General features: G+C 39.9%; 1 protein-coding gene across 13 annotated transcripts in view; it reads right to left on the bottom strand.

Annotated features, from left to right (window-relative positions):
* Window positions 1-18,287, bottom strand: part of mybpc1 (myosin binding protein C1) — a 33,715-nt gene extending 15,428 nt beyond the window's left edge. For 3 of the 13 annotated variants that reach the window (XM_044343369.1, XM_044343373.1, XM_044343376.1), the window contains exons 1-13: window positions 18,009-18,287; window positions 12,758-12,784; window positions 10,767-10,838; window positions 9,425-9,643; window positions 8,226-8,273; window positions 4,939-4,980; window positions 4,396-4,431; window positions 3,478-3,588; window positions 2,598-2,746; window positions 2,367-2,484; window positions 2,216-2,264; window positions 1,431-1,487; window positions 1,153-1,161 (exon numbers count right to left, since the gene is read on the bottom strand). In XM_044343369.1, coding sequence (XP_044199304.1) covers window positions 1,153-1,161; window positions 1,431-1,487; window positions 2,216-2,264; window positions 2,367-2,484; window positions 2,598-2,746; window positions 3,478-3,588; window positions 4,396-4,431; window positions 4,939-4,980; window positions 8,226-8,273; window positions 9,425-9,643; window positions 10,767-10,838; window positions 12,758-12,784; window positions 18,009-18,030 — 959 coding nt within the window. In that variant the 5' untranslated portion in view covers window positions 18,031-18,287. The remainder of the gene's footprint in view (window positions 1-1,152; window positions 1,162-1,430; window positions 1,488-2,215; window positions 2,265-2,366; window positions 2,485-2,597; window positions 2,747-3,477; window positions 3,589-4,395; window positions 4,432-4,938; window positions 4,981-8,225; window positions 8,274-9,424; window positions 9,644-10,766; window positions 10,839-12,757; window positions 12,785-18,008) is intronic. The other 10 variants (XM_044343372.1, XM_044343375.1, XM_044343371.1 and 7 more) reach the window with 9 other exon arrangements.

The raw sequence follows: 18,287 nt of genomic DNA, 5'->3' as shown, positions 1-18,287 counted from the left end.
CTATTGTTTTGAAAATTACTATAAATGTGAGAAATTTTGAGTACAATGAGTACGAATAATTTACTTTGCTGTTTTATTTCTTGAACATGCATGGTTGCCATGGAATCCATAAGAATATGGGTAAAACGGCTCTTTAAGGTTAGTAGCGTGCATCTGGAGATGAATGAGGAAATATTAAAGGGGAATTCAATTAATGAGGAAGTTCGGGTTTGGTTCTTTTAGTCTGGACACTGTTACTGTACAAGAATTGAGAGTAAGTGCAGGAGATGCAACAAGAATGTTGTAGGATTAAACTAGTACACAGGAGCAGAAACAGATCAATATATTTTCGTTTTTGTGGGACTAAAAGCTGTGTCATTCAACACACTAATGCTGTGTGGTAATGTTTATATGCAGCATGCAGCAAAGATTTAGGGAAAACCTGCAAAAAAGATTTTTCTTAATGAGCACATCTTTCATTTTGCTCTCATGAACTGGCCCATCCCTTTGTTTGGTGTTTGTTTGAGTGATCACTTCAGAGATGCTCCGACATTGTTAGACGATAGACATGTGTATCGGAGATGGTTAAATTTGTGAGATCCAAGTTAATAAACACTTCTCCCTGGCCATGAGTGTATACATTAGTTTGAATAAAGAACATTCAATCAGCCCTTTCTTTCTTTGACATTTTCCCAAATGTCTGAAAGGTTGGAGGTGAATAGCAGAAAATATTATTCCATTCTTTGCTTGAGTTTCTCATCTGTTTATTTTCAGGCGCAGTTTATTTTCAGGCAATTTCTAAATTGAAATAAAATGACAATGTAGCGATAACACTATTTTACAGCATCATTTCTCCATGGCCCACTAGCACATCATTAATGATCCAAAATGGTGCTCTTTGCCTCATAAAGGTGGACTTTGACTTCATGACTTGATGAAGAGCAGTCACCCAGAGTGTTTATGATGCAAGGCCCATTTCCATCATTACAGATTGCTGACAGAGCAGTTAGGAATGCTGCCTTCAAATGAAGTGTTACCGTACTACAGTAGGCCAACACTCTTGCTTGTCCAATTCCTAGAGCTACATGTCATGCTGGGGACTCTACAGGATTACAGTACTCACCCGCAGTAAGGTCTAATCGTTTTAATACCTATGGTTTTCTCTCTACTAACCTTTGATCTCTGAATATGTAGGGGAGAAGAAGAGACAAGCCCAAAATAAATGTATAATTTCGCTGGTGAACTGTGTCACTGCCATCATGGTGTTTATTTTGAGCCACCACAGTAGTTTTGGTATAGCATAATATATCATCTGTAGCCACTCATACAGCAGCCTAATACAAATTTATGACAGATTTAAAAGAAAGAGAAAAGAAGCACATCCAAAAAAAAAGGGCTTAAAAATACTGAAAAGGGACAGAATCCACTCAGGGTCGGGATGTGATTCTCACCTACGTTTAAGGAGACCACTAAAGTCAAGCTCCCCTGCATCTTCTTGTCCTTCACTGCTGTTGTTAACAAGGAGAGATTAATAAAGATTTAATTAGAGATGAAACAGTTACAGGCACTAGAAAACAATGCTAAAAGAGCAACACAAAGCAAATGCTCTGACTTCAATCGATGTATTAGATCTGAGCTAACACACGATTGGTGCTTACACAAAACCCCCCTTTTTTTGGGGTCTTTTTCAGATAAAGGCTTGAAATAAGGTGGTTTGTGTAAGACACATCAAGACCTGTCCCAGGTAATATTGCCACAGTGTTGCTGCAATGTTGAAGCAACATTACTGAGCAGTAACATTGTGATAATGCAATCAAACTGGGATGCTTTGTATTGCTTTCCAGGCACATTGTTTGGAGGGAGACTTAAAATGCAAGAGTTGGCCTTTAACTACGTAAACACATCGAGACGGCTGGTTGATTTGTAATTACCTTTGAGAAAGGTTAATGACATTATTACAACCATCTAGTCACACTTACATGTAATACAATAATATTACTTAAAGGTGAAATGTTCATAATTGTATCTCATGTAACGGTGCTTCTTCTTTTCTTCACATTTCAGGAGCATTTATGAGTATTAATAATTTTCCAGAGATCCTGTTCCCTGAAATAAATACTTTGGTTTGTTCATGTGAAAAGAAAAAAAGGAAATACTTTTGCAATTTATTATGGTTGCTGTTGACTCCTTCACAATATCAACATGTCTTGTAGTTGCATCACTCTACTTTCATTACCTTCTTTTGAAAGCTGATCGAATATCAAGAGTCTGTGAGCTCTGTTCAGCTGTAAGACAGTAATGACACAAAATTATATTTTTATGCTTGTCTGCATTTTGTGATCCATCTAATGGACATACAAAAATGAACAGCATGTGCTTTGACAAACCTTTAACTTCCAAGTCAAAGGAGCAGCTGTCAAACTTGTCCTTGTAGTTGACCTCGCACCTGTAATTTCCAGCATAATTCTCTTTGGCCTTAATGATGTGCATCTCAAATGTGTGGATCTGCCAAAGGTGATACACACAGCAAGAATTGGTATAGCAGCACCATTAGCATGTACGGTGGTGCTCACATTGGTGGCAGTGGGTGGTGGGGGTGGGTAGTTGCTTTGGTGTACCTTGGTTACACGGTCAAAGGTCTCTTTCAGCTGTAAGTGCTTCCCTGTCTTGCTGGCCAGATCCATCCATTTTCCTTTAAACCACTTGACAGTGGGTTTGCGGAGAAGATCTTTGGCCTCCACTTTGGCAACAAAGGTGATGTCTCCACCTTTGGATATGCAGAAAATGCAATATGACCACAGAGAGCTGTGCACCCAATCTATAAGCCATTAAACTCACAATGAACGCTGAATTAATAAATGATACTACATATTACAGAAGTACTATATTCTCAAAATGCCTCTTTAAAGAGGACATAAAATGCAGGTCTGTATTTACAGCTCAAAAAGTTCCTTATTTATCTTCTACTGGCTCTTTATGCAGCCCCTCAGTTCAGCCTCTGTCTGAAACAGGCAGTTTTAGCCCCTGCCTCTTTAAGACCCCCTTCCCAATGAGCCCACTCTGCTCTGATTGGCCAGCTTCCTGAAGCTGCCCCTTGGCAGACTTCTAGCGGCTCCAGATGCCACGTAAACACACAATAGTAGTGGGACTTCACTTCTTTTTCTCACTCCTTACTCAAAATGGAATCTTCTCAAATACATCTGTACATGTTCGAGCCCAAATCCCTTTCAAAATATGAGTGGACAACGTGAACAACAAAGGCCTCCGACGGATGGCCATTTGTGGGCATGTGCGAACAATCTGATGTCACCACAAGGAGGAAGTAGGGGTAACATTGCAAACGGAGCGTTCATAGTAGGCTGAAGCCTACCTTATCAGAAGAAGTACAAATACGGATGGTTTGGCTGTCCACCACCCTCATGTAAATACTGTTACCAATATCTAAAATTTCCATGTTCAACTCCTCTTTAACTTCTTTTTTATTAAGCTGTCACTCACCCAGTTGAACAGTGCCACTTTGGGGTTTCTCTATCAGCAGGATGGACAGTGGTGGGTTGTCAACAGGCTTTTCCAGTTCCTCTGGGGCCTGGCCCTCTCCCAGAGACCACACTGGTCATTTAGGAGAGACACATAACACAGAGCTCCGAATGCCATTTTGGAAGGAATAATAAATCAATACAGTTACGGGAATTCAAGCACCCACCTTCCATTTTTCATCTGAACATTTTAGGCTTACCAGAGGAGTTACACAGACAGACAGACATACAGTTCTCACATTTCCTCACTTTCAACCATCATATCTCATACAGCAGCAGTAATTAAGCTCTTTGCAACATGGAAAGCATGGAACAGACAATATGAAAAACAGAGCAAAAGGCATCTAATTTCCTTTAAAAGCCACAGGTAAAAACATTTCAGCAAATGATAAGCATTATGAAATGCACATTAATTGGCTTTCTAAATTCTTTATTTTCCTGATGCAGGTCTGAACGTTGATAAATCACATAGTTGTTATCCAGATGTTGTAAAAGTTGTTATGGTCTGTGTTGGTTCCTGGACGGAGATCTTTCTCGACACTTGATGCAAGTTCACTATTAACAAAATTGACTTTTTATTGACTTTCTCCGAGCGCAAATGAAAAAGATCAAATTTACCAAAAGCCCCATAATGTCCAACAAGCTGCAAGGATGACAAAATGAGCATTTCTCATATTGCACATAGCCTTTGACCAAATGATCCTGGATTATGCAAAGCTACTGGAATGGCTCCAACTGAGCAACTATTTAGGAAAAGAATCAAACTGGTTGAGCCACATTCTGATCTTCTCAGTATTGGTTTCCTCTTGAAGTGAATGAAAACATCATTGGTACACTGTACTAACCATAAAAGTCTTTTTTTTAACTACCACTTAATTACCTGAGTCTTTTCTCCCCATGGCTGGCACGCTATCATCTAAACAAAAACAAAGAGAAATTTACAGCATATTGTAAGGAATAGTACTGTAAAGTCCACTGAGGCAAGCACACACTCATGGAAATTAAAACCAACAAGCAATTAATGACTTGCAAGCATTGACTTTAGGAATTCTGAACAGTCTTTTAACTCCAAACTGACAAAAAAAACCCTATATTTTGAATACTGATTGAATAGGGGCTGCTGATTGAATGTTTTATGTAATATACAGCTGCGTCATGATCAGAATTCCAAACGTATTCACATAAATGGCAATTTATTTGTTCAGAAAACGAAAAAAGATCATAGTTACATCCTAAAAGTCTAATTAAGAATAAAAAGTGCATTAACAGGTGTATGTTAATACTTCCAAACACGCCAAAGCATCTAGAGTAAACATGTCTCCAACATGTTTCCTACATTCAGACAGTTGGTCATTGTCATTTAGAGCTACCAGTTTGGTCAGAGGTATTGAAATGGTGGTAGGATTTAACAGAGGGATCTTACTAGGCAGCTCAATTGAGAGTTTCTTGAGTGAATTGGCATCTTCTGTGAAAAAAAGCACAGTTATCATTGAAATTAATCAGGATAAACTCAACTACTTGGGATTGTTTGATGAATATTGTGTCTACACCAGTGTGATAATTGGGTGAGCATGGATTTGACCCTGTTGCCTACCATTAAAATGTTTAGGCAAGCGACTGTGAGCTGCTCTTTACTGGAAAACCATGTTAACCATGACTTCCATGAAGCCTTTTTTCTTGTAAAACCAAAATGCTTGAAACCACCTACAATAAAAAATAAATATCACCACTGTGTGGCTCGTATAGCACATTTTCAAAAACATATGCGGACAAGCTACACACAAGAGAAATTTATGCTTTATCAGATGTTTTTCGAGTACGTTTTGGTTTTACAAGGCAAAACGCTTCAAGCAGAAAATCTGGTTAACCCCCGCAGACAGCTGCTTTATTAACCTTTTTAATGAGAAGCATCCAGGATTGTCTCTCATGCAGTCCCAAATGGTGACATATCTCTAACAAAGTGAAATGAACATGTAAGCAAGATAATTTTGAATGGTCTGACATTTTGGTAAATTCACTTATTTGCTACCTTGCTAGTAAGATGAGAAGAACAACATCAAATTACGTATGCTCAGTACATAGCATGAAGAATATTGCAGGGAAGTTAGCTTAGCTCTGTCAAAGGCACCTTCCAACAACCAAAACTGTTATTTACATATTCTTTGCATGTATATAATGTGTAGAAATAGAAAATGAGGCATCGCAGTTTAGCTAGTTACCTCACATATAGGGAGATATTTCTGACCAACAACTATTAGGCCCAACAGCTGCATGTAGCATTGCAGAAATTTTAGTGAAGTTGCTGACCTTAAACCTTTTTATCAGCTCTGAACAAAACCTATCTGACACTTGGATACATTGGCAACTAGCTTGCTAGCTAACAAGATAAAACGTAACACTAACTAAGACCATTTTGGAGTCGTTGGAAGTTAAGCTAGTCGGGGTAAGCTAGGCTAAATATGTCACAGAGGTAGGTTTGGACACAAAGAGAGGAAACTGATGTTGATACTTTGAAAACAATTAAGTGAATTTACAAAATGTCACAGTATTTCACAAAAAATAAATAGATTAAGTGTACCAACATAAAAGGGAATCAATACTATGCTTATCTCATGGCACAGAAGAGACGTTTAACTAGCTATTCGTTAGCATGATCTGTTCTCTTACTATAGCCAGAAATCAGAACAAAATTCACTGATGTAAGATTAATAGAGAGCCGAAGTGAAACAGGAACTTCTGAGTTTTGTTCCAGAGTCAGTCCTTCAAGGATTTTGCTGAGTTTTTTTGCGGTTATTGTGGCCAAAAATGCTTCTATGTGATCTTATCACAGTAAAATTGCGAAATTTGGAAAAATTGCAAGTGGAGGAAAAAAATGTGATTTTTTAAAAACTACTACCAATGAAGAGTTATATGTACCGTAATCACTTCCTTTGATAAAAAGCATACTGCATAGCACAGAAACAACTATATTTCAGTGCTTTTTTTCTGTGAATATGAGAACCATGGGCTCGAAGTTATATAAAAAAGAAAATACTGTACTTAACTTCCATTTATGAGCCTTTATTAGATAAACTTTCATCTTAACATTAGCACCAAATAAAATCAGTCAATAATTCCATTAGAATAAATTAATTAACATAAAAATATTTCCTCATTTTTATGTTTGAGGTGGATTATGTCCATCTTTGCTGTCTGAACTACATATCAACTCGTGTTCTTCTGACTGACTGAATGCAAACCTCCTTTGGGAACATATGGGAATTGTTTTGTATGGTCAATGGCAGTAATTTTTGTTGGCAGGTGAGATTTGTTCATCTTCCACCTGAATGCGCGTCTAGATCCTTGCTGAATGCATGTTTTGATGATGTAAGTAACCATTACGTGAAATGTGACAATTGGTCCAAATCACAAGTGATCTGTAGATTTAGTTTGGCAAAATTGCCAGCTCTCGTAAATATTGCAGAGAGTTCTTGAATTTGCATTAATTATAGCATTTGCAAAATCGCAACTTCCTGGAGGGACTGCAAAGTAAGAAAACCTTGTTTAAAATCGTACTGACTTTTGTAATAATGGAAATAATTAAAAATACAGGCTTGGAACATAACCTCAACAGTAATAACAGCAGTGTGGATGTTTTTACACAGCAGAGATTACAGCTAAAATGAATGAATGTTGAAATGACATTAGAAGAGAGTGGTGCTGAATTTTATTGATATAGACAAGTTACAATAACATTTGTAACAAGTACCCGCATTGCTGTGCTTTTCTTGGCTGCTGTAGTTTTTTGTATGCTCACAATATTGTTGTTTAACTTTGTTAAAATCACATAATTAAGTAAGTAAGTGCTATAGTGAAAGCCAAATTAGCTCAGAATACGGAAAGTAAACACCAAGAACATGCTTTATTTTTCTGAAAAAAAAATACTGAATGAGGACTTGCATTGAGTTATGGAGGCTAGTGGAACAGAGGTTATCATGGATGTAGCGTCACGACTTCGGCTCTCTGTTATACTTTATTTCTGAAGGCTGGAGCTTATTTAATAGCTGCCTGAGGGAACTCATGCAATATAATATCAAAATAGAATATTCAAAATTTAGCTGCATTCCCTTTTAATAGATACAGTTAAAAAGGTTTTAACAACAGTAATGTGCATGTGTATATTAAAATTCATTTACATATACATCATAAGCATCCATGTATTTATTTTTTATGCATAATATATACATGTAAAATATCATTGTCACATCCATACCTTTATTTGAGATCATTAAATAAAGGTTGGTGTGCTTGTAGGAATTATGCTGTAGTATTACGCATGTAGAAATCACACATTTTTCTACATGTATGTCAGTGCACAGACATACATAAGAATATTTACATACCTGACATGAACATTTATACCAAAACATATCCCATTTGAACTTGTCTTTTCTTAAACTTAGCAAGACTAAAATCACCAAACAAAAAAAAACAAAAAAAGATCCTTACATTCCTGTCATCAGTGGAGCAAAAAAATATGAACCCAAAATATAACCAAATGACTGACATTGCCATTCTTTGCGCCACGCTGCTAGCGTATACTCGCAGATTGTAACTTCAGGGTACTTAGTGATCTGAGCTCGATTTAATATAAGTGCTTCATGGCAGCCGTCCTCACAAGTTTGGAAGAAAAAATTAGGAAGGCGTATAAGGTTTGTTGTAGGTACCAACCTGTTGGGGGTGTTGGCGATGGGCATGTGGTGGCAGCAGCATCATCATCTGTAATAAAGGTGTCATTGACAAATAGACCCACCTATCAAAAAGCTCCAAGTCCATCATTGGCAGGCCAACAAAGCCATCGATCAGACATGCGAGACAAGACTTTGAATGGAATATGACATGCAGCTCTTGGACAGGATGATTGAGACCAAAATATCCGCCAAGTTGATTGACTTGTGCCCTGTGAGACCCTCACTATGTCTGAGAGATGAAATAATGTGAGATCATAAATGTGGGTAAGATCAGGGCTCTGTGCTCATTGCTGCAAGCTTCTCAAGCTGCCGTAGCACAAGCGAATGCTCTTTTGCACCAAATAAAAAAAATCAGCGTTTAAGCAGCAGCTGCAACACAAGTTTGCAAAAATGCTCATGACCAAGCCAAAGAAAGCTCGAAATTCTGTTTAACTGCAATGAATCTCTGCTTTTTATCTGAGTTGTATCTCCTTTCTGTTTCCAATTATCGAAATCAATTCCTTCCAGCTCAACTGAGGATACTATGTAAATAAAACTGAGGCAAAGAATCCAGCTCTTCAACACTACATCTAGATGTCATTCTGCATTTTCATTAATGTTTCTGGATTACAGAATAAAGCTCACAAAGAATTTAATTTGGTGACTCACCTTGCATATAAATTGCATCTCCTTCAGTTTGCCATTTCAGGATTTATTGAGTACTTCTTCTATTGGTTTTTTAATTAATTAGTCTATATTAGTCTTTTCTTAGACATCTGAAAACTTACAACACTGCACCAAGTGTTACTGTAACACTGCATAATGAAGTTTTCAGGTGCAAGTATAATTTTATCATGTCTTTGACGTTTGCATGCCATTAAAGTCATATTGGAATGAGACAACTGCTTGAAAAGCTAATTATAAATTAATGCATATCTCCAATCAGTAGAAGTGAGTGAAGTCTACAGCTTTGTTAGAAGGGAAGTAAAACTAATCTACAGTATTAGCTTCCAAAAGAGTAAATCCAAGTTTTAGATAAAAGTTTTTGCAATGCTGCTGAGCTATGTAGTGTGCAACAGAGGTGCACGACTAGTAAGACTTTCAGGGCTTGTTTCAGCAGCATTTGAGTAGAAGAGCTGGAGGGGTAAAAACATGCATTCGGCTAAGAGAGACTGATTCATATTTAACAGGTATACTTACCAGGTGGTGGGGGAGAGCAAGGTCCCTCTTCTTTTACAGTAGAGTTAGCGGACTCTGCTTGCTCTTTCACCCCAACCCCACCAGGCTGTGGCTGGTTTGAGCCGTTCTCAGTGGGGCTTGGCGGCTCCTTGGCCACCACAGCCTGTAATGGCTCAGGCTCTGGGGGCTCTGGTTTCTTCCCATCAGTCTCTACTGGCTCTTTCCCCTCAGCTACCGCCTCTGTACAGCAGACAAAGCGCCAGGCTGGAGCAGCAAGCATCGAGCACAAACACCGGCAGCCTTGCAAGACGATGCTTGCTCAAAAGAGGTGTTTATAAATAGCTAATGACCAGATAATGACCACAAAATGTAAAAATGACTCATCCAAAATAATGTTAATTTATTATTAAAGCAAAAAAGTAGTATGCCACATCGTATTTTGTTTTGTGATCAGGAACACCACTGAAACATCTATCTGGTCATAGCATATATACTGTATACTGTCGAGTGATCAAGGAGGCAGGGTTTTTACTGACTCGCACAGTTTAAATAAAATAACCTGATTGCATGTGCCATTAAATTTAGAATATGGAGCCCCAACACAGACTAAAGTCAGTAAAAGGTTGCCAGATAAGTCAAAAATACAACTGAATGCATCAATAAATAGAACAGTTGGTTAGATCATGGAAATGGAACATAAAACAATATATAAATCTTGATACGTTTCCTTTAACCTCCAGTCATATAGGTTCAATATTACAATCAGTAAAATAATTTTTTAACCAAGTGATTTGGAGGTTAAAGGAAAAATATAAAGCTTCATATTTTTTAGGCCCCATTTTAATGAACTAACTAAATAACGAACTGTATTATTTATGATGTATTGAATCATATTTATGACCTGTATGATAACATTTTAGTGCCTTTTTTTTGTTTCGGGACTTCATATTATAAAGATGGTTGACTGAGGTTAATAGAGTCAGCAAAAAAAACCAACTTCCCCAATCCCTCTATACAGTACCTCCTGTGTGATCACTCAATACAGTTGCACAAATAGAAAGACAGCCACAGCTTGAGTTAGTGCGAGCGCCAAGCCTCAAGACAAGTGCAGATAGAGCAGTGCGGGCATGTGGATATGTGCGCAGTAAGTGGGGTGGCTTACCTATAGCTAACCTCATTAACTATTTGTGTGTGTTGAGCAATCATACCTCCACAAGAAAAGTGCAGTTGCAGGCCTCTCAAAGTGAATTAAAAAAAAAAAATGTGATGGCACACACCAAAACAAACACGTGATGTGAGTGTGATGTGCAAAAGAAAAGTGAAGGGGTTGGCAGGGCAGGAGGGGGGCATCAGCGTTACCCACCTGGGGGTGGAGAGACCTCCAGGGAAATCTCAGGTAGGGGCGGGGCACCGTTACTGTCTGGGGCAACACTTTCTGAGCATGTGACAAATATAGTGGTGGATGGAACAGCTGCTTTTAATAAGCACAAAGCTTCAGCATCTGCAATGCCTCTCTCAGTCTCACACTCACATGTACGCACCAAACAGACACAATCACACTCAAACAGACAAACTTGTACAAAACACACACTTCTACACCCACCCACCTGCCTCCACGTAGGCATACACACTTTATCACAATAAGTCATATTTTTGCAGACCATTCTCACATTTGAAATAACATACAGACATAAACAGGAATAACGTACTGTACCCTGCTTAAAAATGTACAAAATGTGCTGTTAATGTGTCAAGATTAGGATTTTGAAAATGTCATTTAGGTTCACAGTTGAAATTCACATCAATAAACACTAAGTTAAAATTCTACCAAGAGGCTGAATCATACTTTATACTTCCGTCAAGGTGTTGCAGTGGTTTTGCTGCTAAGATTTACCAGTTCTGTTTTTGTTTTTTTTATATATATATAGCACCACTGCAACACTCGGTGGAAATGTCGTGCATTGTCAGGCAGTGTTGTGCATTCATTATATATCTAAAGTAATCATGTTAGACTCTCTCACTTTGTACTAAGGTGTGTTAGTGTTGGCGACGAGAAAGATTCCACTGAAAATGGCTTTACTGGATCATGAAATGCAAGTTACCCCTGAACTGTTTATCCATGTGTTGTTGCACATGTTATGATCTGTGTTGGGCAGTAATGCATCACTTATTAACATGTTACGGCAACGTGAATAGTTTTTCAGTAATGTGTAGAATAAAGGATTACAATTTGAAATTCAGCAATTACACTATAGTTACTAATCCCTGTAACAATCTTTACTACTTCTACTTATTTTGGAGTGAATTTTAAGCCTTTATTACTGACAGTGGAGTGTTGATATCCAGCCGGACTCGAACTGGGGTCATGTTCAGTGCTTTAAACTATGGGGGCACTCCTGCTTTGACATGTTGGGAAGCAGTTAGCCTCCACTAAAAGAGGAGAAATGTGCCTTCCAGTTGCTGTCTCACATTGTCTCTTCTTATCTAACGTTAACCCACATTCAGGATTCACCTGGTTTAGTTCAGAGTTGTAGTTTTTGTGAAGCCTGAAGCTTCACTGTGAGGACGGGAATCATGAAGTGCAGCTGCATGTTGTCACTGAGAATAACATTAAGCTAGCTGTGGATGGTTAATACTGTAAATAAAGTAGATATATAACATGTGGGTATGAAGGCTTTGGAGGTGCAGTAATGTAATTACTTTGTCAATAAGTAGTTGATTGACCACTGTTCTAAGCTACAACTAAGATCTGACTGGCATACTTGAATAAGTCTAAAGAAATTATTTATCCGACAAATCGGGGACATTTTTAGGTAGACTTTAGGAGTACCGAGCTCTCCCTCTGACCATGTCGGAGCCTCAAGATGCTGCAGCACCAAGGTCAAATCTCAGCGCCGGCAACAAGCCAGTTGCATGCCAGCACCTTGCTCACATGGGACGGTCGGGGCGTCAGCTGAATCAACAGAGAGGGATCAGCTGGCTGGCAAGAGGAATTTCAGAGATGCTGACAGCTTGGTCGTCTCTACAGATCACTCTGGAGCACAGCAGCACGTCCATACTGCCGACTATTGGCTCCACATTTACACTCCTATGTGGCTGTGTTTGCACATTCACGCCAAGTTCAGGGTTGTGATCGTCATATTACATGTGTAGATGTGCTCAGTTTATCCCTTAAGGCAAACAAGGGTTGGTGACTTATTGTCTTCCTAAACTCCTGTTGTCCTTCCTTCACAACTTCCCCTAATTTTTAAGCAAAGTATTGATGATTGTATGTCTGGTCTTGTGCATACATTCTTCTGTCATAATCTCCTAGACTGTGAGGTGACAGGGGGAGATTAGATGTCTATCACTCACCTTCTGGCTGGCCATTTGGCGTCTCATCTAAAGAAAGAAAAACAAAAGATATCAGTGTCAAACAGGACATCGAGATATCTTGTTGTATGTCTTTAAAGGCAATCAGCATAATCACCTAAAATTGTCTTTCTGTTTGTACACATTGACCTAATTTATTGATATACATTCACCACTAAGCCATATCATCTTTGTGTTAGATGACTGGCTCCTCATGCTTAGACACCATGTAGTCTTAACTGATTATGAAGGAGGCCCTCATGACACACCATTTGTTTGCCCTCTGCCTTGTCTAGACTTATGAAACTAATGTTGTGGGGGCAGCAACAGAAACATATTTGGAGTAACAGGACTCAATGCAGGGCTCCAGCAGATCAAAGCATCCATGCAGCCTTTGGCATGCAATGGATTAGAAAATTAACCTCTTTTGTTATTAATGGGTTAGTGGAGCAGAGAGCCATGGGAGGTTGCCTAGTAGTCATGGGAGTTTTGCAACATCTGGAGCACATTTTCTTTCATTATCCTTGCTCAGATTGTTTGTAACAGCTTTCAAAAGTGCACAACGTAGTCTTAAGGGGGACACACAAAGCTGCTGTAGTCAAGGGGACCACAAGAACTGTAATTGGTCAGATTTGGCTGCTTGTTTTTTTCTGCTACAAGTTTCCAATGCTGGTGGAGATTGTTGATAGTTGGAAAAAGTAATCTGCTGCTTTTCAGTAACTCACGTCTAGCAGAGCCATTGTTCTCCACTGTGAATGAAAGACTGCAAACAGTTACTGTGGGGCATTTAATCAAAGTCCAAATCCCATTCCGACAACAAGTCATCTAAACAGCAATATACTTTTTTGCATTTGCCCTCACGAATGGTGTTTTCTGATGCTGATGATGTCAGGATGACAAATCACTGTTGCAAAATTAAAAGTGTCTTCTGATCTGACACTGCTATGGATAAGGTTTGGTCCATGGTCAGGCACAAAAACGACTTGTTTTGGGAAAGATCATGTTTTGGATTAAAGTAACTTATTGGTTAAATGCCCTGCATGACCCCACAAGTGTTTGCTGTTATTTTGGCTGAATAGACCTCTGCACAAGATGAAGGCACAAGATTTTGCTCACTGTCAACATAAGCAGAAGTCTTTTCAGCTAAAAAAAAAACCCTAAACATATGCTGGGATGTATTTGGGGTCACCGGATTAATTGAACTAAAGTCAGGAAGATGTCGATCAAACAGTCTGTACACACACACAGACATCTGAGAAGACGTCTAATCATACAGAATAAGTGAAATCACCTGTGTGAGTGTGTAGGAAACCAATGTGGTCATGGTTAAAAGAAAACCCACATTGACTATTTGTAGGAAACAGAAAGCGAGCAGTGGCTTCCTGTGTTAGAGTCCATTGTTATGGCAAACGTATGCTGTTTAGGGTCATGTGCTGAAACAATTGCATGCTGTCATTTGTCTTGTGGGGACAGTCTCCGGCCTGATCATGTATGACACTTGCATCTGGTGTTGTGGTGGTGAAAGGCTGAACTATAAATCAAAACTCATGCCACAGGTATCTATGCTGGGACAACTGTTAACCACTCGTGTCAAGAATAAATCCAGCTTTAAATGATAAACAAAGTATCTATCATGGTGATCAAAGTTACATTGCTCACATTAAATCACTAAAATAAATCAAATGTCTCATGTGCATGCAGGATGGATTTTTGAGACCAATTTTGATAACCATTGGCGTGAAATAGCTTGTCATCCGGTGTCAATACTTCAGTCAACCATTCATTTGGGGGTCTGCATATGTGAGAAGAAGGGGAATGGGCAGAAAGAAGTGGGCAGAGGGATTAGCGGTACATATTTGCAGTGATGACAGTTGACAGCTCTGTTGCCATCACGTGTTCGAACCTGTCAGTTTCACAAAGCCCTCCATGAGGAGCACCGTCAACACCAATCTGTGAATTCTTAAAGGTTTCCTGTGTATGACTCATTGTTGATTCTCTTGGAAACAATCTTTCCTCAACTTTTATTTTTTTATTACATTTTATTATTAGCTAATTTAGCTTTTTTTTTAATTTAAAGGAGAGAATGAGATTGTCACAACAGGGATTAAGAGCAGTTGCAGAAACAGAAGGAAGAAATAAGGAAAAATGCTAAAAAAGACCATTAAACAGTGTTTGTTTCCTAACAATAAAAGTCAAATTTAATCCAGTATTTTTCAAACTTGTCTTTCTGTAGTTGAAGAGCATAAATTTAAATACTCAAACCCAGTATCCTTGACATTAAACGTCTGACTCTCTCCCCAAAATGCTGAATATAAATGGCCAATAATCCGATGTTTGTTCTTTTCACGTAACACATCTAACGTTGTGAGACGTGAGGCTCCTCTTTCAGCGTCTCTTTCAGAGAAACCTTTCTTGCCCTCAAAGAGGCTTTCTTGCAGCCAGCTGTTGTCTATGAATACCGCAACCATAATTCCATCTATGTCCACCGACAATGCACCGTTTTCAACAACCATTTTCCCCTATCGCGTCTTAGCCTCTGATATCCCTCCATTTGTAATCATTCCCTCTGAACATTCCAGCTCAAAATTAGCCCTCACTGCCACCTCACTTCAAAACAATGTGTCGCTGGCCACTGGGCCACAATCCTGCAGGGTCACATCATGCACCCGAGAATGAGACTCGCTCGCTCTCTGTCTCATCACCCCTGAGATAATGAGAGTGGAGAAAGGTTTTGTTTTACCTCTGAGGACTCCCAGTGCAGCTGACAAGGCTGCAGGTATTTTCAGCTGTTGCCCCTGCTGGCGTGCAGACAGAAGGGCTCATACAGGCTCCGACATGAGCCAAACTGCCGGCAGCTTTATTTTTTCCTAATATAGACCTTTATTGCATTAATAACGATGAGCTTAAATGAACTACTAATTGCCCCTGCTGTAGTGCTTTATTTCACTTTATTTTACTTTTTATTTCTATCAAATCTGGTTTGACAAGCTCTCCAGCAAGGATCTTTTTTTTTTAAGACTTTAAATGTCTGAAAGTAGTTGAAAGGTGTATTTGGGCGGCAATTAGCTGCTGACAGGCTTTCCTCCTGCATTCAACCATGGGTTTGATTTATGAGGTGTTGTTGTGTAACACAAAGCAACAGTGTCAGGGGACCGAGCTCGGGGAGAGTGATGGAACTTAGTGACAATAAATATCATGAGGTGGAGACATGGGCTTCACCACAGCTGACACCCAAAACCTAGTGCAAAGGAAACCGCAGCGAGGACTGTGCTGGAAGGCTTCTGGGCACCAGGTCAAAGGGTTGACGGTAGGTGGCCAATCTCTGAGTGATCCATCCTAGACGGAGAGTGGCAGGGAGATGTCTGTTTTGGTGTGTGGCACAGGAGAGGAGGAGGAGGAGGAGGAGGAGGAGGAGGGGGGGTCGGGTGGCAGCGGAGGGAGATGGCAGGGAACAAGGGATGGGGATTAAAAGTGCACTCATTCTGAACTATTCCAGGGACAAGAATCCCAGCCCCAAGAGATCTGAGGGCGACTCAGCCAGTCCGTCATCTCGTTCCGACTTTTTAAAGGCTTGAGAGTGGGGTGTTTAAAACAACAGCACCGGCCTCCTCCACTTCAGCTGTTCAGACTCATTTAAAGAACAATACTTTTCTACCCTCATTTATCTGCTCCTCGGGGCGATGCTGCTATTTATGGATAGTGTTTGTGGCAGACTGGAATCTGCTGCCTCTATTTCCCCACAGCTTTGTCTCTGAGGGGATCAGGGATGTTTATGGCAGTGGATGGACACTGCGAGGACAACCGAGCCATACGCAATCTATTGTACAAAGGTACATAATGACTGAGGACAAGCTAGCATTGAGCTTTACATCACTTCAATACCTTTAGCTTCCTCTGGCTGTTGCAAACTCCTACTTTATTAATCCCACTTAATGATCCAACAAGAGACTGGACTGAAATCTGGATGCTGAGGAATGGGATTTTGGATTTTGAAAAAGTGTCAGATCAGAAAACATTTTGGGAATTCATCATGTCCGTGAATATGTCAGTGCCCATGAAAGAGCCTCTACGAACCCTGTATAAAAAATCTCCATCTAGTCAAATCAAGTCAATTTTATTCATACCATTCATTCACCCACACAAATTGGCCTCAAAGTCAACACCCCAAGTTCTCCGTAAAAAACTTCAATGTGGAAAAAAGTAAGAGACATCGGGAAGAACATAATAGGAAAAAATCCTTCTTCCAGGATGGGCAGACATGCAACAGATATCATGTGTACAAAGACACGTGTTAGTGTCGATGTGCAAATCATGCCTGACGTGTCAAGAACTGCTACAGACAGATCAACCTCTGGAGGATCACGGGTTTATTAAAAACGTGTATCAGCTCTCATCAGGAAGGCTTCCAAGATCCCAACAAAATGTTCCATTTCCTCTACATGGGCATGTCTGGGTTGACAGCAGACACCCAAAGAGCTGAGCTAATGGGGGGCGGGGAGGGTGGGAGTAATACCATATCGTAATGACAGACAAGAGCGGATTAAAAGGGAATGTTGATGGACATGGTGGTACAGATGACTGACGTTATGGTGTGGAGGGAAGATCCAAAGTGAGAGCAGTACAGGGGATGGGTTAAGATGTTGTGTGTGGTTGAATATGGACTTGGATTATGGGCAGAGGGCAGGTCTGAGGGGTCCTATTTGGCTTCCATCAATCATCAGGAAGACAACCACAATCAGGATGAGCTGTATTATTTATCCTAAGGCAAGTTCATCCACATTGCATCATCCATCTTTGCTTGTGTCCAGCTCAGTGCTCATCAACATTCCTTCACTGTGCTTCATCATCATATCTTTCACTCAGAAGACTCCAGTATGCCAACCCCCTTCAACAATAGTATCTGTTCATAAACCTCAAATCTTCTCTTGCCCCCGGGATAGTAGAAGCACGCATGCATCAGTAATACAATACCACTGTCAAAGTCACTTTGAAGATTCCTATGAACAAGCTGGCAGACTTGCCATAAAGTGATGGAGTTCCCTGCAGCGAGTAAAAACTGACTCTGCTCCCCTCAATCAAAAACAATACACAGGCAAACATGAAATAAAAGCAGCGTTGATAGAAGTACAACACAGTTAAGTAGCTTCACAAGCATTAAAACTCAGCATTTCTGCCTTAAAATGTGTTAAAACATGTCTGGATGTCATTTTCTGAAGCAACATGCTAATCTCACCCTCACTGACAACACTCCTACCTTTCTTTGTGGGCTCTGGCATCTTGCGCCGCGTCCCAAGAAAAGCGTCAAGGAGTCAAAAAAAAGGTGCCGGTTTTCAGAGCAGTGTGACTGTACGGGAGGTCAGGTGAGGCGTGGGAGCCCTGAGTCCAGCAGGGAGAGAGATGATGATGATAGTGGCAGTGGCAGAAAAAACCTCTGGGACCCCTCGGACCAGAGTGATGGGAGACGAGGAGGGCACAAGGATACGGTTTGGAAATCTCAGTGGGGGTGGGGGGGTGTTTGGGGCAAGGAGGAGGA

The sequence above is a fragment of the Thunnus albacares genome, chromosome 23 (genome assembly GCF_914725855.1).
Source record: "Thunnus albacares chromosome 23, fThuAlb1.1, whole genome shotgun sequence".
Classification (NCBI taxonomy): Eukaryota; Metazoa; Chordata; class Actinopteri; order Scombriformes; family Scombridae; genus Thunnus; species Thunnus albacares.
This window is presented reverse-complemented; position numbering and strand designations above follow the sequence as displayed.